The 24,887-nt window shown below is 41.2% G+C and overlaps 1 protein-coding gene and 1 long non-coding RNA gene across 2 annotated transcripts in view; both read right to left on the bottom strand.

The window, feature by feature from the left end:
* Positions 1-6,055: 6,055 nt before the first annotated feature.
* LOC118593438 (C-reactive protein) lies at positions 6,056-7,289 on the bottom strand. The gene is made up of 2 exons (XM_036202911.1): positions 7,158-7,289; positions 6,056-6,943 (listed from the first exon to the last, which is right to left on the bottom strand). Exons 1-2 carry the CDS (start codon positions 7,219-7,221, stop codon positions 6,330-6,332), a joined length of 678 nt encoding a protein of 225 aa, XP_036058804.1. The 5' UTR covers positions 7,222-7,289; the 3' UTR covers positions 6,056-6,329.
* Positions 7,290-14,781: 7,492 nt separating this feature from the next.
* The window catches only part of LOC118593448, a 33,748-nt gene continuing 23,642 nt past the window's right edge, over positions 14,782-24,887 (bottom strand). Inside the window, exons 4-5 of the long non-coding RNA XR_004946221.1 lie at positions 17,067-17,141; positions 14,782-14,908 (exon numbers count right to left, since the gene is read on the bottom strand). This is a non-coding gene — a long non-coding RNA (uncharacterized LOC118593448). The remainder of the gene's footprint in view (positions 14,909-17,066; positions 17,142-24,887) is intronic.

The raw sequence follows: 24,887 nt of genomic DNA on the forward strand, positions 1-24,887 counted from the left end.
ACATACTGTAATCATTTCAGCAATTTTTTAAACACTCATCCCTGGGTCTCATCACCAGAGACTCCAATGATCTGGATGAAGCCTTGCCTGCTAAGTTTTTTAAAGTTCTCAGGTAACTCTAATTAGCATCTAGAGTTGAGAGCTAATGGTATGAAGGAGTCTTCTCATGATTCCATGCCTGTGGAGAATGCTTCCTAGATAAGAGATTGTCTAAGGCATTCATACATGCATATGAGGTGGGGGTTCCTGGTTGGTGAAGAATTTGACAGTGTACCACAAGCACATTCAGCCTTATATTCTCTTAATATTGAGGCTGAATAAATAAGAGAAATATATAGGATGGGGGTATATCTCAGTTGGTAGAGTGCTTGCCCCACACAAGGTCTTAAGTTTGATCTTCAACATCATATAAGTCATGGTACCACACATCTGTAATCCCAGAAGTCAGGAGGTAAAGACTAGAGAACAAGAAGGTAAAGGTCATCCTTGACTACACTGTGAGATTGAGGCCTAGGATGCAAAATACCCTGTCTCAAGAAAAAACTTAAAATGTGGGTACTCCCTAAAGGAAGACATACATATCCATATTTACTGGAGTATAGCACGGTGATAAGGCATATGTCCATTAGAGGTATAAGTGGAGTTATAAGGCATAAGTGGTTAGAGGCTACATAATACCACCTCTAAGAAAGTTAATCAACCTCTTCAAACCTTGGTTTCCTTGCATATAAAACAAAAAGCTGCTGTGCATGGCGATATGCCTTTAACCCAGAACTCCAGGAGACAAAGGCAGGAAGATCTCTAAGTTTGAGGGCAGCCTAAACTATATAGTGAGTTCGAAGTCTACTAAGTAAGACTTTCTCAAAAAAAAAAAAAAAAAAAAGTAAGTACTCTGGCTCCTACAATCCACCATGAGAACATAACCCACAGAACCAACTAAGCAAGGCTCATAGGGACTCACAGAGATTGAACCATCAGGGAGCCTGCATGGGTCTGTCCTAGGCTCTCTGCATATATGTTATGGTTGTGTAGCTTGGTGTTCCTGTGGGACTCCTAACAGTAAGAGTGAGGGTATCTCTGACTCTTTTGCCTGCTCTTGGGACCCTTTTCCTCCTACCGGGTTGCCTCCTCAAGCCTTGATATGAGGGTTTGTACCTAGTCTTATTGTAACTTGCTTCGCTATTCAGTTGATATACCTGGGAGGCCTACCTTTTTCTGAGGGGAAATGGAGGAGCAGTGGATCTAGGGAAGAAGGAAGAAGAGGGGTGGGAGAAATGGAGGCAGGGGAAACTAAGGTCAGGATGTGATATAGGAAAGAAGGATAAATATTTAAAAAGTAAGTATTCTAAAATGAATCTTTATAGAACTATCAAATAAGTGTGTTTAAAGGTGCCTGGTATATGATAAAAGCACAGGTCAGAACAAGGTACTTTTAGCTTCTCTGACATTTATGGGAGGTGAGCTCACAGAAAACTACCTGTTCATCTAACTCTTACAATCTTTCCTCTTCCATTATGAAGTCACATCAACATGGCTTCCTAAACAAGAACTGAACAAGGACAATGTCAATAGACATGCCACCATGGAGGGGGAAACCTCATGGGGCCTCAGCCCTAGACAAGGAACTACAGGCAGCTAAGGAATGCTGAGAGCAGGGTTGTGGGGTGGGAAGAAATGGTGTGTTCCCCGGGAAAGAGCACACCGATTGGTTATCCAATGCTTAGTGGTCAGACCTTAAAACATACACACAAGTAATTTTATACAGATTGAGCAGACTGAATTTATATATTTAAGAATACATTGTGTGTGTATGAGAGAGAGAGAGAGAGAAAGAGACTAACAACAATTTGAAAAATAGAGTCCACATTTCAAGACAAAGGGAGATGCATAGGAAGGGATGGATGGAGGAAGGGGGAAAATGATGTAATCATATTTAATTTCAAAAGTAAAAAATATTTCTGAAGATAAATAGGGTACTTTTAAATATTATGAGGGATCTGTCTTATAATTAGACAGTTGGTACCCTCTGAACCTTGGTGAGGCATTATGAATTCACTTATTTGTGTTCACAGGACATGAAGCACACACCAAAGCTGGACCAGGGGTATTCCCTGGGTCTATCTCTTCTAGATCCTTCTTTAAAGATAGCCACACCTGCCTTGAAGCTTATTGGGAGCTAAGAATTTGCCCACCGGATGAGACTAGTTCTGAGGCACACTGGGCATAGGATGTTTTACATTCTCAGGCTCTAACTCCGGAGACTCTTGCCTAGCAGCTGTGAAGTCAATGAGTCTGCACTCGTGATCAGCATCCCAGGGGTAATGATTTTTGTATTAGGAGACTACAGTGTATCACTGGGCCAGACCTCCAGAAAAACTGAACTAGGAGTCTCCATTTTCTGTAGGAAAAAACAAATAGTCCCCTTAACTTACTTTCTGGTCCAGGTGAAATGAACAGCTACCCACAGGTGAGACAGAGGCAGAACACTGAAGGGAAGCAGTCTCGGCAGGTTACTAGGCTAGCCCATCAGAGGTCAGAGGATGGCAATCTTGGGATGGAGACAGGTAGAAACCACAGTGTCACTCCCTTCATTTTAGAGGACACTAGGGACCAAAGCTCCGTTTGGAAAACTTGGTTTTTGGTGTGGTTTTGTTGTTTTCTGATTAATAATCTGGAGTCACTTGCCTTCCTTGTTAAGCTTTGCTTCACTGGAATACATCAAACTTAGCAGTAGTAAAATAAATAGATAGATAGATAGATAGATAGATAGATAGATAGATAGATAGATAGATAGATAGATAGATGAATGAATGAATAAGTAAGTAAATAAATGAATGAATGAATAAATGAATTTTAAAAAACACTGGCAAAATTTCATAAATTTAATATTCTACTTACTTTGTCAACTTGCATTACAAATCTATGCCTATTGGACCCTATCTCCATTTTTGAGGAGATCTGTAGTCTTTCTTCCAGGCCCTAGACAGAACAGATCTCACCAAAGAGATGGGTCCCCATACACTCATCTGCACCTACAAAAATCCCTGTCTTAGCCATGACATCTTCATGATTCCTCTTATTGGAAAATATGTAACACAGAGGAATGTGCCAGGCTTTTGAACTATATAGCATCATGTTGCTTCTTGCTAACCTTTGTACCAAATGGCAATTTTCAATTACAAAAGAAAGGTGTTTGCATAGACAGCCACCCCAGGTGCTCTGACCTGTGTTGCTGATCAATCTTCTGGATTTAACCTGTAAATGAATTACAGTCTCTCTTCAAACCTGGCCTGAAGACTTGATCTCCATTTTCTGTAGGAAAAGTTCACTTAACTTACTTTCTTATCATTTTCCCTTGTTTTTATATGTGAATAAGTGTGTATGCATAATTACCTGCATTCAGATGTGTGCAGTTATGTGTGCATGTGTTTACACTTGCATATAGAAGGCAGAAAACTCTCTGGGGGTCATCCTTGGGAACATCATCTACTTATCTTGAAACAGTGTCCCCCATTACTCTGGAGCTTACCTATTAAATCAGACTGAATGGCCAGTGACCCTTGGGAGCCCTCTTATCTCTACCTCCCAGTGTTGGAGTTACAAGCATGGACCACCATGCCTGGCAACTTTGTGTAGGCTCTAGGGACTGAACTCAGGTCCTCAGACTTGTAAGACAAGTGCTTTACCAACTGAGCCATCTTTCTAGCTATTGCCTAGTCTTAATATCAGGATTTAAGTACAGCAAGGCTCTCTGTCTTTTTTAACTTGCTCTTTATTGCTACTGGATAAGCTAGATATATGAACCCTGGGAAGGCCAGTGCGATGACACAGCGTTACCAATATCACCCAGTGTGATGACACAGCATTACCAATATCACCCAGAAAGATTGATATTAGCCACTTACAAAAATATAAAACAATGGCATCAACATTCCAAACCAAAATCATCCTCAGCAGATAGCATTTTATTAGATTACATCTAACAGCTTCATATAGAATGACAATTCACCAGGTACATAGGAATACATTTTCTAAAAAGATCACATCAAAGTATCCACCAGTAAGGTAAATTGCTTGAATTTAAATTAATAGAAATAATTTATTAAGATTTTTTTAATCCACACTGAATGAAAATGCTACCTGTTAAAATTTCCCTGGATAAAACCATCAGGGCCAGAGGCTCTCCACTAAACTGTGTGTAGCAAGATACCCATAATTGAATTCTGAAGAACGTATTAGCTCATCCTACATCCCTGGGGAGTTGGGATGGACTTCTATAATTAAGACATATCTCCTGGTTAGGTTCGTTAACTAGAAAAGAGCCTCAACCCTCTCTCCCACTTAGCTGAGTGTCAGGGTGTATGGATTTGCCCTAATTGGACAATGGAGAATTATCTGCACTCACATTTTTGCCTAAGAATATATTTCCTTAACTCTTGTGCTTCTAAATGGTTATCAAAGGTCAATTAAGGAAATCTATATTCATAAATAATTTCTTCAAAGACACTCTGGTCGTCCTCCTAATGATCTGAACTGAATTCTTAGCAAATCAGAAACTCACTTGCTGCCAAGCTAGACAAATCCCAGCAGCAGTATTTTCAGAGTGTATAATGTTTATGCAAATAGTACAAAGCCTACTAATAATACAGAGGATGACTTTTATAAGAGATTACTATTTGTGTAATTGTATCTGGCTCTTACAATAACCCTTTAAGTGGATTAAATTATTTCTCCCAGTTTGTAGGTAAGAAAACTGAGTCATAGAGGCCACATTATTGATAAGTTTCAAAACCAGGACATGGACTTGACCCTACAACCTCTTTATTTAGCCAGTCCACCATATGCCTTCCTTAAAATAATGATTTAATGATCCCCTTCTCCAACCCTGGATAAGGAAGGCCTTATGGAATAACTTCATCATTCACCCAGTTCTAAAAGACTATGGTAAAGGATGCCTCAGGGGTCTGTTTCTTTAAGTAGCCAAACAGACGGAAACAAAAGTATTCCATCATTGGACTTGACTACAAACTCATGAATCTCAATGATCTTTAGATTTTTGTTCTCAAACTGCAATTCTAAAAGGGAAAGTAACAGACTCCCACACGAGAACCCCATGAACAACCAGCTATTTCCAAAGCAGGGCTGTTCATCTCAAAGGGACTCATCCCATGAGATTTCAGCAGCAGAAGGTAGAGTGGAACAGATATGATCCTCCAAGGCAGTGACAGTCAGCCTGGACTCACACTCTTGATTTCATGGTTGATAATGAAGTTAGTCATGAAACAGCTCCAATTCATTCAAACCAAAGGTGGCTTTATTGACTCATGGATCCAGGAAGTTCAGTTACAGATTTTATTCCAGAAAAAAAAAACAGACTCTGAGCACAGTAGAGTCAGTGCTCCATCACTCTGGGTTTCCTAAACAAAACCCGCATTAAATGATGACACTAGCTAACATGGATGGAAGAAATTTCACAAGGCCCCACCACTATATGAAGAGCTATAGGAGATCAATGGCTGCTGAGAAAAGGAGAATCTGTTTTCTTCAGGGGAATGCCACCTGATATGTTATCCAGTCCCAAGTGGTCAACCCTCAACAACATACATGCAACACTAAGCAGAATCAGTAGGATAGCTTATAGATAGATAGATAGATAGATAGATAGATAGATAGATAGATAGATAGATAGGTGATAGATATTGTATGTATATATGTGTGTATGTGTATGTGTATGCATATAAAACTAATAAAAAGGGGTCAAGACACAAGAGGATTTGGAGAGGAAGGGATAGAAATGAAGTAAATACAGCATTCATGTTTGAAATTCTAAAAACAAAAAATTCAAATAAAAGATTTCACTCTCCTTTCTGTGTGTCTGTTTTTTCATCTATGTGATGGCGAGGGATTATCTAAAATACTCTCAATTAAAAATATATATAAACAAGTGAGGTGGTGGTAGCACAGGCCTTTAATCTCAGCACTCAGGGGGCAGAGGCAGGTGGATCTCAGTGAGTTCAAGGCCAGACTGGTCCACAGCACAAGTTCCAGGACATCAGGACTGTTCCACAAAGAAACTCTGTCTCAAAAAATCAATACATATAAACATGTGTAATTCAGATTCTCTTTGGTAAGGATTCCTAGTATGATGCACATGCTGTCAAGCCATACACTTAAATTCCATGCTCTGGTGCTGAGGAAGGCAGAGCAGGGAAGTGAAAGGCCATATTTACAGAATAGAACTACAGCATCTGTTGGGGTTAAAGGTCTATAACTGGAGACAAGGGAGAGAATGTAATCCCAGGAGGTATCTCAGGGCTCACAACAGTAGGTCAGGACCACAGCTGGGGCTTCATAACCACATCACCCTGTACTTTATATTTCAGTGCCTGCCAGTTCAAAACATTGGGGCTGAATGTCCCACCAACGTATATTGTGTTGATCTGTTCTGGAGATAGCACAGTGTCCCACATGTTCATATCTCCAATGTCTCCCACAAAAGACTGCTTTGCATCAAAGTTACCACCATAGGAGTCCTGCTCTTGCCCCAGGATGATGCTTGCATCTGTCCCCATGGTGTAGCCCTTTTGCAGACTCTTCCGCACCTTTGGTTTCCCATCAACCCAGAACTCTACAATCCCTGTAGCCGACTCCCAGCTAGCACAGATGTGTGTTGGGGCTTCAGGAATTTCGGAAGCCTGGTATAGTACTTCAGGCCCACCCACTCCAAAAATATACCCTCTATCCTTACTCCAAAATATGAGAATATCATTAGGGTTATTCTTGGTAGCATAAGAGAAAATACTGAAGCTGCGGGTTGTGCTCATATCCGTGTAGATATGGAGACACACAGTGAAGGCTTTCAGTGGCTTCTTTGACAGCGCTTCCAGGGTTACATAGGAATTGTCTGACTCTTTGGCAAATACGATGGCCGTTCTAGACATGTCTGTGGGACAGAAAACCAAGAAAGTGAGTAGCTTCCCAGAAAACAAAGATTTATCCTTCACTTACAAGTAGAGTTTAGGATCAAGAGACATCTGACCTTTTCCCAGGTTACACAAATACATCCCTGTACCTGATGCTGCCCCCTGAATTCCATAAGTAAAACACTACGCTCTCACCGTTCATCCCCCAGACCAGATCTTTATAATAGCTCCTACCTTTCTGGACAAAAGCCTGAGAGAAGCTGATCATGATCAGTGAGTACCACAGCAGCTTCTCCATGGCTGTTGATGCTGCTGGGATCTGGATGTCCCCACTAGGAGGACATCAACAATCAATGATGAGAAGTCCTGAATCCCTTCCCTCAGTCCCAGCCCATACTTGGATTTATAACTACAGCAGAAGGAGAGGCTGTACCACTTTGTAAATGATTTCCTAACACTGCCTCTTGGGGTAAACATTAGACCACTGGGAGGAAGGGAAGCCAAAATCATTCTGGAACAGAGAAATCAATGTGGGTTATTTATTACAAACTCCTGTGACCACTGAATCACCAGTTTCTTTGTGACAGGAAAAATGAGGAAGCTTCCCAAGGCTCCACTTTCCCTATCTGGGCTAAGAAAATAATGAGAAAGCTTAGCTTAATAGATGAGCTCTCATGTGTGTGCATATGATGGTCGCATCTCCCGCATCTGCCAACCACTTCTGGAAGCCATTCTCTTACACTTAGGAAGTGAAGAAAACACGTGTTCCATTCCCAGCACCAAGAACAAACTTCTTGGCCAATTGCATAGACTTACCAGAGACCTTTGACTGAAGGGAACACATGTCCTATCCCAAGGGCACCACTGTGCTCCATCTTGTGAAACACTTTTTTTTAATGTGGATGCTTCAGAGAGGAGTCAGAATGATAAGCTGTTTGCTTCTTTTGACCACAAATCCAAGTGGTCCCTCCACACTGCCTAGCTATAGTTAAGTGGTTAAGCAGTTCTCTTCTTAGCTCAGTCTTCTAGGTGAACACTGTGTTCCTTCGCCTTCCTCCTGAACCCCTTACAATCTCATCCATTCTTTCATTCCATTCATGAGTCACCCTCTCATTGAGAAATTAGAGAAGAAATACTATATCCCCTAAAGCAGAGAACCATTCATTCAGTAAGAATACGAGTTTTAGTCAGGCATTCTCATCCTACCAAACACTGGACTTCTCAGCCTCAGCTACAGGCCAAAATGAGATTTGGACAGAATAGGGACAATCTCTGCATTCATGTTAAAGTGAAGATACATGGCTTCTCTTTCACTTTTCCCTTCCCCTCTGGCTAGCACTCTTACAAGCTGATAGGAGATAGAGCAGTCACCTTTGTCTGACAAAGGGCAAGCTGCATGCTGAGGTTGGCACAGCAACAAGATAGACTAGATCTGTAAATTTTATTATGAAGCCATTGTATAAGCCTTTGACTATCTACATGAATATTTGCTTAAAGGATATGCAGTCTTTTATTTTTGTTGAATCACTATGAATTTGGTCTTTTTCATATTGAAGCTTGGCTGATACCACTTTCTTTTTCCAGAGCTGAGGACTGAACCCAGGACCTTCCGCTTGCTAGGCAAGCACTCTAGCACTGAGCTAAATCCCCAGACCCCCACTTTCTATCTTTCTACTGTAAAACCCACCAGCCTTTCTGACTCCCCATAAGGAATAAACAATTGCTCTATATATCTAAGTTCAACCTTGCACATTTGCAACAGGTCCAGATGGTCCATCACCTAGGGAATTTTGCCCCCATGTGCTTCTTTCTCCAATACAAATCATTAATTTTATCTTTACTCTATCACTTCCCTGAACACCAATACTATAATAACATAACATTTTAGAGAAAGAAGGTAAAGACAGCAGGCGGTGGTGGTGCATGCCTTTAATCCCAGCACTCGGGAGGCAGAGCTAGGTGGATCTCTGTGAGTTCAAGGCCAGCCCGGTCTACAGAGTGAGATCCAGGAAAGGCACAAAACTACACAGAGAAACCCTGTCTCGAAAAAATTGAAAAAAAAAAAAAAGAAGGTAAAGACATAGGAGAATAGAAGGGAAATAGGAAAGGTTATAACTACAACCTCCATTGTCCCATCTCTTCCTCCTTAACCCCCAGGATTTCAGGTTCTGACCTCCATCACCTGAAAGGAAAACAATATAAGCATCTCTCTATTATTAAATTTAATAACATTTTCTGGGGTTTTTCTTATCTTATGCAACAGCTGACAACATTCAACACAGTTCTTAACTCTTCCTTGAATACATGTACATTGTTTTTAAAGTGAACAAATTTGAAGGCCTTAAGAAGTGAGTTTTGAGGGACACTGCTCAGCCTGGAAGGAGGGGACTGGACCTGCCTGGACTGAATCCACCAGGTTGAATTGAACCCCAGGGGAGTCTTGGCCATGGAGAAGACGGGAATGGAGGGGAGGGGTTGGGGGGAAGGTGGGAGTGGGGGCGGGAGGGGGAGGACAGGGGAACCCATGGCTGATGTGTAAAATTAAAACACAAATATAATAAATTTTTTTTTAAAAAGTGAGTTTTGGTCCCACCACTCCAAGTTTGACTCCCAGTTACAGCTGAGAGGCAGGCAGAGCCTCAACCACATTGAGACTCTGAATTCATCTGTTGCCAATGCTCTTACTGGACTCTGGTCTTCAAAGGTGGGTTATCCACAAATCCCCTTTTTGTAATTCACACATTTCAGTTGATTTACAATATTCACATCTCAAAGAGCTTGGGAAAATAGAAATACCTTTGTAGCAATACCCTGGACCAAGACCTTGGTTTCAAATTGGTCATCATTTCCCATGAAATATCCTGATATCTTTACATAGGAAACCTGCCAGAGAAGCACAGAATTTTACATGGAAACATGTAAAATTTAAACTAAGCCGCAAAAACAGAAGTGAGAGATTCAAGACTGTCTTCATTTCCTTTCCTGTTGAATGATTTAAAAAAAAAAAATATCCTGACAAAAGCAACTTAGGGGAGAAAGGATTTATTTCAGTTCACAGTGCCAAGTTACAGTCCATCAGAACAGGGGAGGGACAGAGGTGGGGGCTTGAGGGAGCTGGTCATATCATATCCATAATCAGGAGCAGAACAGTGGGTGATCCGTGCCTGTTCTCATCTCACTTTCTCCACTCTTATACAGTGCAGAATCATTGTAGTGAGTTTAGTCTTTATGGTCCAAAACTGTATGACCTGCAAGTCAAAATTCTATAGTTTGTATCAACTCATCCTTTTACTCACCCCATCTAACCAAATTAAGTCATTCATATAGCATTTACTTCATATTCCTTACTTCCTAGTCACTATTAGAATGATGATTCTATTTTACCACCAAAATTATTGCATTTTACCCATAATTATGATTATACTATCCACTACTTATATAAAGAGCTTAATAAAATAATCTATAAGAATATTGCTCCTAAGGTCATTTTACTTTAAGCAACTGAGAGACTTTGAAGGTTTATAAATAAGGAAATGATAAGTGTTTTTCAATTGTTAATGGAAGAAATGTAAGGGTTGTAAAGTAAGAGAGATTATGAATTCGTGGACTTAATGGACCTCAGGTCATCAATTTCGCCATGACAAATGTTAGGAGCTGCTGCTAAAGATCAGGGACTGAGTCACGAGCCAGACTAGCCATGGTACATGTGACAAGAGTCAGAACAAGGCAGAGGCAATAAGAACTCAGAGGAGACAGGTGTGAGCGACGTGCCCACACCACTAATGAGAATGGAAATCTGACCAGCTATGGAGTCATCAGAGCGCAGCATCTGAAAACACCTAACTAGCACTTTGACATCATAATGTGAGTGAGGCCAAACAGAGTGTTGACTCACACTTAGATCAGTGAGTTCTGCTTTTTTGGTGATTAGTCTCTAACCCAAGCTAAGCCACCAAGGTTAAAATAAAAAAAATAAAAAATGTGCACTTAGAGTGATATAAATAAGAAGGAGGTTGACTATGAAAAATGAGATAAAAATCACACCCTTTTATTAATAGGTAATAGCACTACCTTCTTGAAAAACAACTGACACCAAGCTTGGCCCAGAGTTGGTACTCAGTGGCATTGTAGAGTGAAATAAATGAAGGCATAGCTAAAAGAAGAAATCACAGAAAAGTCATAGAAGACAAATTTAAGCAGTAATGGACTAAGCACAGTTGCCAATATCATCTTCTTACTTCAGTTCCTACAAATGATGGAAATATATTTCTAAAAAGTAGATCAATGTGGTACCAGGACTGTAGAGGAAGAGTTTCATTGGCAGAAAGGAAAACAAATTCTCGGAGATTCAAAAAGCAGGAAACATCCATCAATAGAATATATCATAACCCAAAACATATGCAGGGAATGGCCACTGTGAAAATACATTGATGCACCCTAATGTAAAGAGTAATGGGAGTGAGTGGTGGGCCACTGGGCCACAGTGTTGATTAGGGCTCTCAGACCATACCTCACTGGCTTTCCCAAAGTCTTTTGTTCATAGCCTGAGGCAGGAAGTATCCTTTAGCCCAACAAGCAAGATATTGCCCCAAGAGTTTGTAGATACTCAGAAGGTTCCCAACCCTGATGATAAATTACTGATATGCCCTGCCAGCATTTTCTGCTCATTTCTCATTGTTCCTAGATGGAGATAGGTCACAGAAACAGTAAGGGCCTCCACAGGCCAACAATAGGCTTAATGTTATAGAGAGCACCTTTCTTAACAATAATAGATATGCCTATCTTAGGAATTTGAGAGCAAATAGAAAAAGCTGGCAATGGTGATGCAATGCCAGTAATCCCAGCACTTAGGAAACAGAGGCAGGAGAATCAAAAGTTCAAAGTCATCCTCTGCTACATTGCAAGTTCAAAGCTAGACTGAGCTATATGAGACCTGTCTCCAAAAACAAGAGTAAAAAAGAAATGTCTAACTAAGATACTCTGGTTATATAAAGCAAATAACAAACAACTTTTTAATTTTTATTGTATAGGAGTGAGCATGTTGCCTATGTACCACATATATGCTTGGTACCTGTGCAGGTCAGAAGAGGAATTCTCTGAAACTGGAGTTACAGACAGTTATGAACTGCCATGTAGATAATGGAAATTGGACATGGGTCTTCTGAAAGAGCAACCAGTGCTCTTAACTGCCAAGTCATCTCTCCAGTTCCCAAGAAACTATTATTTTGAAGAAAAAAAAATTTAGAGGTAAAGAAATAATCAAAGCAGTAATAAAAAATGTATGTATGAATGACAAAAGCAGACAGATCAAAAGAACCTTGAAAAGATGTGTAGACAAGGTCCATGTCTAATCCATGTCAAGAAGCTTGCTAACCAGGACAAGAAGGAAAGTTAGGAAGCTCTTCAATTTGTATGTGTGTATCCTGGAAATAAAAAGAATCAATAGGAGTGCCACAAGGAATAATAAATATTGGAAGTGATGGATCTGTGGTTCTCCTGGCTTGGTCACTTTATAACTGTATACCTAGAAATATCTTTGAACTCTAAAACATATGCAACTATTCTCTGTCGATTAAAAATAAGATAAAATGTGGCTCATTGGTAGATGTTAGAAAATTGTCAAGAAAATTTAAAATGAGAAGAGGTAAGGTTTTCTGATTTATTTTAAGGATATCAAAAGTTAATTCAGAATCCAAATAAAAAGAACACCAGAGAATGAGAAATTGATCTCACCTATGAATCTTATATATGCAAAAAAAACTCAATTAAAATATAGTCAAACTACACAGAAAAAAAAGTTAAACATCACAGCTAAGTGGGATTAGCAACAAACAAAAGCAAATGGCCCTGCAAAACTAATACATCTGGCTTGGCCAGTATTTGCTGGGAACAGGAGGAACAGCATGCAGGGTCTAAGACTGAACATCAGGCTTGGAGAGGGGAATTCCCGCTCTACAGCTACGAGCCCGTGTCTAAGTTAGGGTTCTATTGCTATGAAGAGACATCATGGCCATGGCAACTCTTATAAAGGAAAACATTTAATTAAAGTGTCAGCTTACGTTTTCAGAGGTTCAGTCCATTGCCATCATGACGGGGAGCACAGCAGCCTGAAGGCTGACATGGTACTGACTACATCTTGAACAGAAGCCAACAATGGAATGGACTGCGACACTGAGTGAAGCCCAAGCGTAGGAAACCTCAAAGCCCACCCCCAGTGACACACTTCCTCCAACAAAGCAACACCTCCTAATAGTGCCACTCCTTAGTAGCTCATGAGGGCCAATGACATTCAAACTACTGCAGTCGGCAAGGTTGGAGAAGTAGTGTCTTTTCCCCCTGTATGGCCAGAGTCCATGACTCAATAGCAGTATGGCATAACAACTCAGCATTCATGGCAGCAATTCCCTGGTAGAGTGGGAAGCTGAGGTTCAGGCTTTGCAGCTAGCGCTAAACAGCACAGCAAGCCTGGGCAGGATAAGGCACACAAGCATTCACAGAGTGAGGCCAGCCATCCGCTGACATGACTGAGGGGTGGATATCCATGCCATGCAATTAGACAAGGGCTGATTGCCTGAATAGTTCCCACGGGTTTCTGCAGTGGGTCAGAATCTTTTCTGGGTAGCCTGCTACACAGAGTTATGTTGGACGAGGTAAAAATGATTAGCATTTACCTGTCAAAGGTTTTTCTCAGAAAATTAGAGCAACCTATCAACGTAATTTATACCATCTTGATCCACTTAAATAGCAACATCAAAACATCATTCAAAGGGATCATTTTAAAATCATCTGTTTAAAAATGAGCCTCTATCCATCCCTATTAAATTAAAAATAGAAGTTTCAACTAAAACTCTACAAAAAAATATTATTCTTAAAACTTAAGAGCTGGAGAGATGGCTCAGTGAGTAAGAACAGTTGCCAGGCAAGCAGAAGGACCTAAGTTTGAATCCTATCACCCATACAAAAACACAGGGCATGGCCCTGCACATATGTGACCTCATCACTAGGGCCAAACACATATGAATTCTTGGAGCTCTCTGGCCAGCACCTAATGAAAAACAGCCAGCCTCAGGTCCTCAAGAGAATGAAGCAGAGACAGAGAAAGGAGAACACCCAACATCTTCCTCTAGCCTTGGCATGTGCATGGGTGCTTATGCACACACACACACACACACGCACACACACACACACACACACACACACACACAAACATACACACACACATACACACACGCTACACACAAACACATACACATACACACACACTACACATACACATGCTACACACACAAACACACACACACAAACATATACACACATACACGCTACACACACACACAAAACACACACACACAATGAAATTTTAGATCCACCTCTTTGGAGTGACAACACGCTTGCTATGTAAATCTAACAATTCAGTAGTGTAAGACAAGTCTTTGTGATCAGGAAAGACTAGAAATGTACAAGCTGTACATATAACTGCCTATATTAAAAATCCTATGACAGGCCTGCCTGGTATCACTTGGCCCAGGTAGATGAAAGACACCCACATGCCATCCTGGGTCCTCACAGTCTGGGCTGGTTGAAAACATCCACAGGTATTGGTGAAATTATTAAGGCCACTCCACGTAGTTAAAAGGGAGGTTTATTTTGTGGGGTAACTTACAAATGAAGGGGTAGGTAGGTTGCAGGATCTGGCAAAGGTATGGCGCAGTCTGGCGGTGTTCTCTGGAGAACTCTGCTTGGTCTACCTCCAGCGTCCAGGGTCCCAGAACCAAGAGAGACCTCTCCTCTTGATCCTGGGTCTTCAGCTTCCTCCCTCAGCCCCGCCTTTTGGGCGTGACCATTATCGAAGCCTCAATGGGGGTTGGAACTTCCAGGCCAATGCTGGGATGGCTACCCACTACACACAGGCCTTGCAGCACGGGGAGGGTAGGTGCTGTAACGATGAGGTGGAGAAACAGGAAAGAAGCAGAATGGTCCATGTGCTGTGGAAAGAGGTAGAAATGAGGAAGTGAAAACAGTGAGGAACAGGTTGATATGGGTGGCCTGCTTGCCACCTGGAGACAGGGTGATATCCAGGCCTGGGATGCTGCCAAGGGCCATGTCTGGGTCCATGGTTCTACTGTAGCCAGGGTCTGTATTGATATCCATGGCTTCATTAACCACTGAAAGCCATTCAGATACCTGAGTCTATGTTAGTGTCCAAGAGCCATGCTGCCAATGAGGCCATGCCAATCTGAGTGGTCTGTACTGACACCGCCACCTGGGGCCATGGTGAGAACTGGACACAGGCCACTGCTGAGGACTTTGTCTGGGTCTGTGGCCCTACAGCAAACAGGGTCCATGTTGATGCCCATGGCTTGTATTGCCACCATAGGCCCCATAGATGTCCAGGGTCTAGGCTACAACCTATGGCCATGTTGTTGTCCAAGGGCCATGCGACCACTGGAGCCATGCTGATCTGAGTGGTCGGCACTGCCTCCCAGGGCCATGGTGTCATCCAGGCATGGCTGCAGCTAAGGGTCATGTCTTTGTCCAATGCCCTACTACAGACACAGTCTGTGTTGATGTCCGTGGCTTCTGTTACCACCAAAGGCCATACAAATACCCAGGGTCTAGGCTACCACCTCAGGCCATGTTGGTGTCTGAGTGTTATGCTATAGCTGGGGCCATACACATCTGAGTAGCCTGCACTACCACAAGGTGTCATGATGATACCCAGACCCAGGCTGCAGTTGAGGGCCATGTCTGGGTTCATGGCCCTACAGCAGCCAGGGTCTAAGTTGATGTCCATGGCTCCTGTCAACACTGAGGACTGTGCAGGCCCAGGGCCTACTTAGCCACCTGAGATCATGTTAGTGCCCGAGGGCCATGCTGCCACCAAAGTCATAATGATCTGGGTGGCCTGAACTGCCACTGGGCCATGGTGATGTATAGGTCCAAGTTCCTGCCTAAGGCCATGTCTGAGTCCATGGTCCTGCTGCAGCTGTGGTCTGTGTTGATGCCCATTCCATGTTACCACAGGGGGGCGTGCCTGTTGAAATTTGAAGGCTGTACTGAGCTAGCCCTGCCCTTCACTGGCTCTGGGATAGCTGCCCCTGCCCCTTGCTGGACACTGCAACAGGAGAGCTGGCCCTGCTTCTCATAGGAGAGCAGCCCCCCACACATACTTGAAAGAGATGGTGCCACCCCTCACTACAGGCATGGGAGAGCTGGCTCTGCCCCTTGCCTTGGGGGGGGGGTAGTCTCAGCAGCCCAGATTGACTAGCTCAGCTACCACTCAGGCCTACTTCCTGGGCATTGGGTTGGCCCACCCTAACATCCAACCCATCTATGACCTGCTGGAGTGCATAAAAGGACTAGTTCTGCAGAACCATAGCTGCAGGATCTTCAAGACTTGGGGCAACAGCAGGATATCTGAGAGGAGTTTCAGTGAGGGTCCAGTGATGATGATGTGCCAGAGACCAGGGACCTTGAACCAGACCAACAACTCATTGCAATGAAGACTCGTGGGTGGGGCTGATTGGACAAAAAGGTGTACTGTGTGACACACTACAGCTCCCTATGCCACTAGGATGAATAAAGAGATGCTGGAGAGTCAGGAAAGATGGAAGAGTGAGGTAGGGGTATTTTTGTTGTTTTTAATTAATTTTTGTGGGGGTTTTCTCTGGATAGCACACTGCAGGAGTTGGGGGGGGGGAGATATGGAAAGACAGAGAGGTGAGTGGGATTGCTGTGCATGATATGAAATTCCCAAAGAATCAATGAAGAATTATGTTATAAAAAAATCCTACACATGTACACACACAGCTTTTAGAACTAGTTGGAGTTTAATATTTGTGTCAATATAAAATAACTATAAAACACATTTAAAATGTTCTTTTCCCCTAAAAGTAATCAGTTAGGATACATAACATAAAATGCCAGCCATGGTATTACTGAAACCTAAACCACACCTAGAAGAAGGTCAAACAGAAAACAGGCACCATTTTTACTTAAGTCAGAAGTCGACGAAAAAATTTAATGAATGGAGTTGTAACCACATCCACTGAATGACCTAGCATCATGATGGTGTTACCACTCCCCAAATGGATGCATATGTTGCATTAAAGATGCCCACATCATACAGTACAACAGTCTTACCTCTATTAACATCACCTCTGGAAAACTCCCTCAACAACATGTACAGGAAAATTCTTTGCAGCATTATTTGTTTCTCTGGAAGGAAAAAAATAAAGGAATCTAAGTTTCCATCTAAGAAATGCTTTTTTTATATATGACAGAATTGTTTACCACGGTTAAAAGGCATGAAGAAGATATGTATACATCCTGTTCAGCCACAAATCAAGTGTCTGGATGCAAATTAGGTCATCCCTCATTTCAATATGTAAATTGAAGCTTTACATAAATTAAGAATAGTGTCAATATAACATAGAGGTTATATTCATTCATATGTCATCTTCCCCAGCAGGTTAATGGTGAAGCAATAAAGACCACATTTTCTCACAAGCAAAGAAAAATTCCTTGTAAAGTGTGAAGATCTTAATGATGATGCTGAGAATTCTGTCTCAGCACTGTTAGTACATGCAGGAGATGGTTTATAGTGGCTTCAAACGTTGCTATGCATTCCACAGTATTTAAACTAGATGGTGATTCTGCAAGCGTTGATGAAGACACTGCCAAGAATTTCTATGTACCACAAAATTTTATTGATGGCAGGAGAAGCTACAGTCAAAATGAGATTTTTAAGTTTCCATGAGTCCAGCCCCTGTTGCAAATGATAGACCTCAAAGAAATGTATCTCAAAGGTCATGGGGCCTCTGAACCGAAGGCTATAAAAGCAGGACTAATTGTGAGGCTGGTGGAAGTGTCTGAGAAGCCTTCGCTGTACTAAGAATGTCTTTGGATTGCTACTGTTCATGTTAGTCCTCTTGGTCCGTTACTGCATAAGTTTTGAATGGTCTGCCTCTAATTATCTCTGGGCCTAATTATCTCACAATCCCTGTTATTTTTAGTGCACAAATCATGCAGAACATGAAGATTTTTCAGGAATGCATATGTTACACTATAGCAAAAGAAATGTGTTTTTAAAAAGGCAGAGCTCAAAAAACAATTTCCAAGATAAAAAGCAAATTCTCAAAAGCTGCTAAAATGGTATCTCATACTTTTAAAATTCAAAACAATATTACATAGGATATATGTAAATATATTTATCTGTTGTGTTTTTAAGTATTAAAAACAATGAATAATTCATCTCAAACACCCATAGCATCAGTCTACAAAGGAGGAAAATATCAGACAAATCCAAATTGAAAGACTTTCTACAAAATATCCAACCAGGACTTCTCAATATTGTCAAGGTCATGAAAAACAAGAAAAAAATGAGATGCTGTCCCCAGGCCAAAGGAGACTAAAAAGACACAATGACTAACTGTGCTGTAGTGTCCTGGGTTGAATCCTTAAACAGGAAATGAACATTTATATAAAACCTGTAGAGATCCAAGAAGAGCCTGGAGTTTAGTCACTAGCAACCCACCAATGCAGCTTTGTTGTTTTGACAAATGTACCATGACCACATGAGATGCTAATATTGGATGAAGGGCATAGGGGAACTCTTTGTATTATGCTTTCAACATACCTATAAATCCATAAAAGTATTCCAAAATATTAAGAAAAGATAGTATACCCACCCACCCCCCAAAAAAAGAACTCTTATATAAGAAAGGCAGTGAAATTTCATTATCATGCTTGTATCTGGGACAGGAGATAGAAATTTATTTGAATTATGTGAACATTGTTTTAAAATATGCCTATGTATGTGTGCTATAAATTTCTAATTCTCAATAAGACTATTTTTCAAAATAAAAAAATACAATTTTAAAAAGCAATAATATTTTAAAGATAGTGTTAGAATACTATAAGTTCATACAGCTTCCCAGATACTCAGGGGGGAAGGAATTGTGAATGTTGGGGCTTATAAGGCTTTCCAGAATACTTTCTCCTTGTCCTTTGAGTTTTGAACCACTAAGAAGAGTCAAAACCATGGAGTTCAAAATATTGATTTTAAAGCTGAAAGAGACTGGGTTGGTTAAAAAAAAAAATGGCTTAGCATTGGTCCCCAGATAGAGACAAACTTAATCACCCAACCCAGGTCATGCAGAACCAGACAGGTGCCCTGTCATGGGTGCAGAGTGTTTACTGCCAAGGTCATCATGTGGCCAAGAGCAGATCCAAACATAAGCTATCAGCAGGCTAGAACAAGACCCTCAACAGAGAGAGAGAGAGAGAGAGAGAGAGAGAGAGAGAGAGAGAGAGAGAGAGAAGGGGATACTGAGTGTTTTAACATAAAGTCATCAATAGGATATTGCTCTTTCCAGTGGCCTGCTGACCACTCTCCAGTACAAAAGCCATGACTTTTTGTTTTTGCTGTTTTCTATGCTGTAAATATTCCCACTGAAGCAGATTTTAAGCTACCAGTGTTCTACCAGAGTTAAGAAGAAGTGGTCACCCTGGAAGGAGGAATTTGTGTAAAGAGTCACGGCCAGGAACCTCTCTTTCACTCAGACTTATTGCATAAAGAATAGGGTGTAAATATTTTCACCTAAAACAACTCTGCTCTTTGTTCTTTTTATCCATCATTCCTGATCAATAATCTTAGAATCATCAAAGGTATGGCTATCAGCATTACAGCCTGATAAATAAATTCTCCAACAACAGTTATGACAATGATCTGGTTGCACCTGTCACACCACCCATCACCCAGGTTTATCCTGCTGACTAAGCCAACAACATCTTCCTCCCTTTTTGTTCCTTGTGTATTCCTCCTGAAGCTGAGCTGCTCTCTGTCCAAAGAGATGGACTTCTCCAGCAGAGAGGGCCATTCAAGGGTCTACAAACAGCTGAACTCTTCTGTAAGATCCTCCAAACAAGCTCTCCAGGTCCATAATTCATCTATGTATGTTGAAAGTCAATGCAGAGATTGTCCCAATAGATCAATTAACTAAAAGACTATGCCACAACTAAATCTATAATTCACTCCCTATTATATTCCCAATCCAAATTCACCTGTCGTATTCCCCAATGTAGCCCCATCAAAGTTCTGTATTGAAATCAAACAACATCAATACCCAATGTGGGCAACATATAGATACCCAATGTCTAACTTTTCATTATCATATTTCTAAAATAAGATTAAAGTCCAAATATTAAACTCCCTTGTAAATAAAATGCAAATGAATTAAAGTTTAAAGTCAGATGTCCTTGCCCTTGTGAGTTAAAAAATAAATTGTTTTAGACTAAGAATTCATCCCCTTCACTACTACTTGTCTCAACCAGGGAGTTGTATTTCATTGCCAGGGTAAAGCCAGATCACTTCTGTAGATGTAACCATCTTGTTAAATAAGAAACACAGAGCCAATTGCAGAGTTAAAAGCCAAGAGGTCAGAGCAATAACTGAGAGCTAAAAGCCTTACCCTTCACTGCTGCTCTGTCTTTCCTCTCCACAAGAGAGCTACTTCTGTGTGTTTTTTTTTTCTTTTTTATAGACTTTCTGTTTTGCTTTCTCATTGGTTGTAAACCCAGCCACATGACCTCCTCATCACTGCCTGTCTGTACAGACCTCCAGGTCTTCTATGGTTGGTATTGAGATTAAAGGTGTGTGTCTCCATGCTGGCTGTATCCTTAAACACACAGAGATCTGCCTAGCTCTGCCTCCCAAGTGCTGGGATTAAAGGCGTGCACCACCACCACCCAGCTTCTGCTATGGCTTGCTCTGACCCCAAGGCAACTTTATTAACATACAAATAAAATCACATTTCAATAAAAGTAAAATAACACTATACACTTCAGCATCCACAACTTGGGCTTTTTCACAAATGGAGGTGTGGCTCCTTCGAGTCTAATGGGGTTGAATAAGCTCTGCCTTTAAAAAGTCCCAAGAATTTAATGGAACACATAAGATTGTCACAGCGTCCATTCTGCACCTACAAAAATACAGAAAGCTAACTATTACCACAAATACCAAATGAAATCTTTCAGACAAAATCATGTCTCCAAAACCCAGGACTCCATGTTACTACAGGCAATAATAGAAACTCCGTAGTGTCTGAGAAAATGAGAACACTTGAAGAAAATCATGGGTTTGTCTTTGCAAGATGCCAGGGAACTGATATTAGCCATCCTGGGTTTATAATCTCATCTGGGAGAAATCTCTTGAGAGATTAATGTAATCTCTTAAGGCATTAAGCCTACGCATTTATCCTGTGTGAGGAGAATCTGCCTAGGCATCCTCTGAGAACATGAGGGATATTGTCACCTGTCAAATGGCTTAGAAACCCGCCTGGTCGACACTTGTCACCATCTCTGTTTCTTACCTGAAGTGCCTTTCTTCTCCGTTCTGCATAATCAAAGCCCTCAATTCCCTTCTGTTCTTTTGAGCCTTTGTTTCTGACACCCCTAAGGTCTCTCATCAAGTGTCACAGTCTCAGTGGCAGGGTTACAGCAGGGATGATTGGTTCTGGACCCAGAGGCTGTTGCTGCAGCCCTCTCCTGAAAAATTGTTCAGGCCAGAGAAACATGCCTAGGAAAGGTCTCTCCCAGCCTCTCGCAATTGTTTCATCTTGATAATCTCCCTAAGCAGATTTCTGAATTGAATCTGCTGTTGATCCATCTCCAGCTTAGCCCTGTGTGGCCAGATATAGCCGTAAGAAATCATCTCATCAGCTTCTGAATGATTCGGGTCACCTTTGAGCAACATCTCCTTCTGCCACATCATTGTCTTAATGGAACTGACAAAGCCAGAACCTGCTTCAGAAGGGATGATTCAATTTAAATCAAAAATAAACAAATAAAATGTCTTCCCTATTCAAACGTGGCATCAATAATCAGGCTCCCAGAAGAATAAGCACTTGACACAGAAAGTCTAGCACCACCATTGTTCATTAGTGGAGTCAGTTCAGATACAGCACTTGCTTTCTGAAACATGAGCTACTTCAATTGTGACTGGTAAGGAACACCATACCAAGATGATACAGAAAACGCATTCTTGTTTCTCTTGACCACTTACTTAGCATATACTCTGCCACCATGTAACAGCAGTTACCACAGAGCACATTGTAGGAATTAATACCTGATATTTCTTCCTCTCAGCCCATCTGGCCACATGTTTCATCTTAGAAGGATCTACTGTGCTATCCTCTGTGTGTCTTTGGTTTGTTTTGCTTTAGTGGCACTCAGGATCTGGGGTCTTACCTATGTTAGGCTCCAGTGCTCTGCCACAGAGTACATCCCAAGCCCCTTCCATATTGATGCACTTGTCCAGGCCCCATCATTCAATCTTCTCTAAATGACTTTCTACTAAAGAGGGGGTTTTTAGGTTAAGCTTTCTTTTAAAGATGAAATTCAGAATTTGGTATGTTATAACTTTATTTATTCCTAATTTTTATAATAAGATACCTAGTGATTTTGAAGCTGAATAAATTTGAGTGGTATGCCCTAAATCATACTTTTCCCATAACACCTTTTATGTTTTTGCATGCTTTTGAAGAATGGAAGGAGATTACCTCATGACAAGTGATGTTATGCAGAAAATTTGGCATTGAAAATTTCTCACAGAGATATTTCAAACCCAACAAGATCATTTATATGAGATTTTTCTGTCTTTTCTGGCACTTTTTACTTTCACATGTATACAATGTATTTTAATCATATCCACTCCCACCTCTCCCCTTGAACTCTCCATTAATTTTCCCCCTCAAAATGTCCCTCTCTTAACTTCATGTCCTCTCTACACACACACATATACATATACATATACATATACATATACATATACATATACATATACATATACATATACACACTGAGTCCAACTGGTACTGCTAATATTCACATGTATACACATAGGTATGATGTGTAGGGCCATTCATTGGAGCATGGTTAACCTACCAGTGGCCACACATATCCCAAAAATGATTGTCTCCACCAGAAGCTATCAACTGCCAATGGCTCCTCAGATAAGAATGGGGTCTCCTAAGACCCTACCCAAACCATACTGGAAATTTGACTGGATCAGTCTTGGTCTTATGCAGGTAACCACAACTGCTGTTGGTTCATAAATGCAATGGTTGTGTCATGTCCAAAAGACAATATTTCACTGCTCTTCTCCCCCCGCCTTGTCCTCTGGCTTCTACATTCTTTCTGACTCTCTCTTCTGTAATGTTTCATGAGCCTTGTGGGGGTGACATAACTGTCCTGTTTGGTACCAAATACTCAAAGCCATTTATTCTTAACATCTTGACCAGTTATACATCTCTGCACTAACCACTGACCACTGTGGGGGGAGAGAAAGAAACTTCTCTAACCAAGATTAAGAGCAGCACAGAACTGTGTATATAAAAAATATTTAGATGGAGGGCTGGAGAGATAGCTCAGAGGTTAAGAGCACTGACTGCTCTTCCAGAGGTCCTGAGTTCAATTCCCAGCACCCACATGGTAGCTCACAACCATCAGTAATGAGATCTGACACCCTGTTATGTGTACATAATAAATAAATAAATCTTTAAAAATTTAAAAAAAATGTTTAGATGGAAGTCTGATAACATGACCATGTACCAAAACAACAATCTGACAACATGACCATGTGGCAAAACAACAATAGCATGCTCCCACTCAGGGTCCACGACCTCCCCAGCCATGGGCCTTGGACCAGGTTTTCCATCCTATGAAACAGGCCTCAAATTAAATCAGCAAGTAGTTGCTTATCCTTTAACAGCCACACCACTCCTGCACCGGTGGGCACATCTTACCTTAGATGTCAATATTATAGCATGCAGAATCCACCACTACGGAAAACCCCTCTCCTGACATCTTTTCTCCCCCAACAGCCTGTACAGTACCCTGTACCAAAACCTTAAGCTAGATTCTGACAGAGAAACTATGTTTTTAAAAAGGCTCCTAAAATTCAGCAACACACAGCTGTTTGTCTAAAACCTGCTGGTTTAAGCACTGGAATGGCAGAATGCCTTGAAAGAAGAAACTCTATATAGGAATCCTCGGGTTTTTTTTTTTTTCAGTACAATATAGCACAAATCTGAAAGGATGCTGCTTATGAAGAACTTGAACCAGGAATCAAGAGTTCTCTTTCCCCGCCTTTCAGCCCTTCTCAGACTGAAGGACCTTCAATCCTAATTCAAAATTACAAGTAGAAGAATAATCCACATAATTCAGAGTAGGCCTGGTCATCATTTCTGTACTTAACCATGATCATGGATATGTAAGAGTGTGGAATAGTAACCTAGTTTCCAGAATTCATCGTAGGATATAGCACAGACTTGGTAATGGAAGAAAGGGGCTAGTGAGACTTACGGAACACACACACACACACACACACACACACACACACACACACACACACACACTGGAATCGGGATGAGGAGATCTCACAGGAATAATGGTATGGGGGGTTCTTCTCAAAAATATTCACTAATAAATAGACTTGAAAGCACCCTCACTGTATAGCCATAAGGCTGTTTTATAACAGAAGCTCCGACATTACTCTTAGGATCTCTGTACAGGCTTTCTCTTCTTCAAAGACCTATTCAGTCCATTGGATTCCTCACTTCATTAACCATTGGATCAAAGCATTTGATCAGCTTCACTCCACTTATTTGTTCTCCTTCTTCCAAGTGAATTCATAGACTTCTTCACATCAGGTTTAATTTTTATTTCTATGTTGTACTAAAGAAAAACTTCAATGAACTAGACCTAAGTAAACAAAAATGGCTACCATGACACATTAGGTAAAGTTTGAGAATGCCCTCCAAGAAAGAGTTGTCCTTGTGTCTTTCCCTAAATGTCTGTTGCTAGTCCTGTACTCCCCAACAACAAGGTCACATCATCATCTCTGTTTAGAGGCGCATCTTACTGTCTTCCCTCTGGGCTACATATTGATGGGCCAGCTGTTCT

Source organism: Onychomys torridus, chromosome 11 (assembly GCF_903995425.1).
Source record: "Onychomys torridus chromosome 11, mOncTor1.1, whole genome shotgun sequence".
NCBI classification, from domain to species: Eukaryota; Metazoa; Chordata; class Mammalia; order Rodentia; family Cricetidae; genus Onychomys; species Onychomys torridus.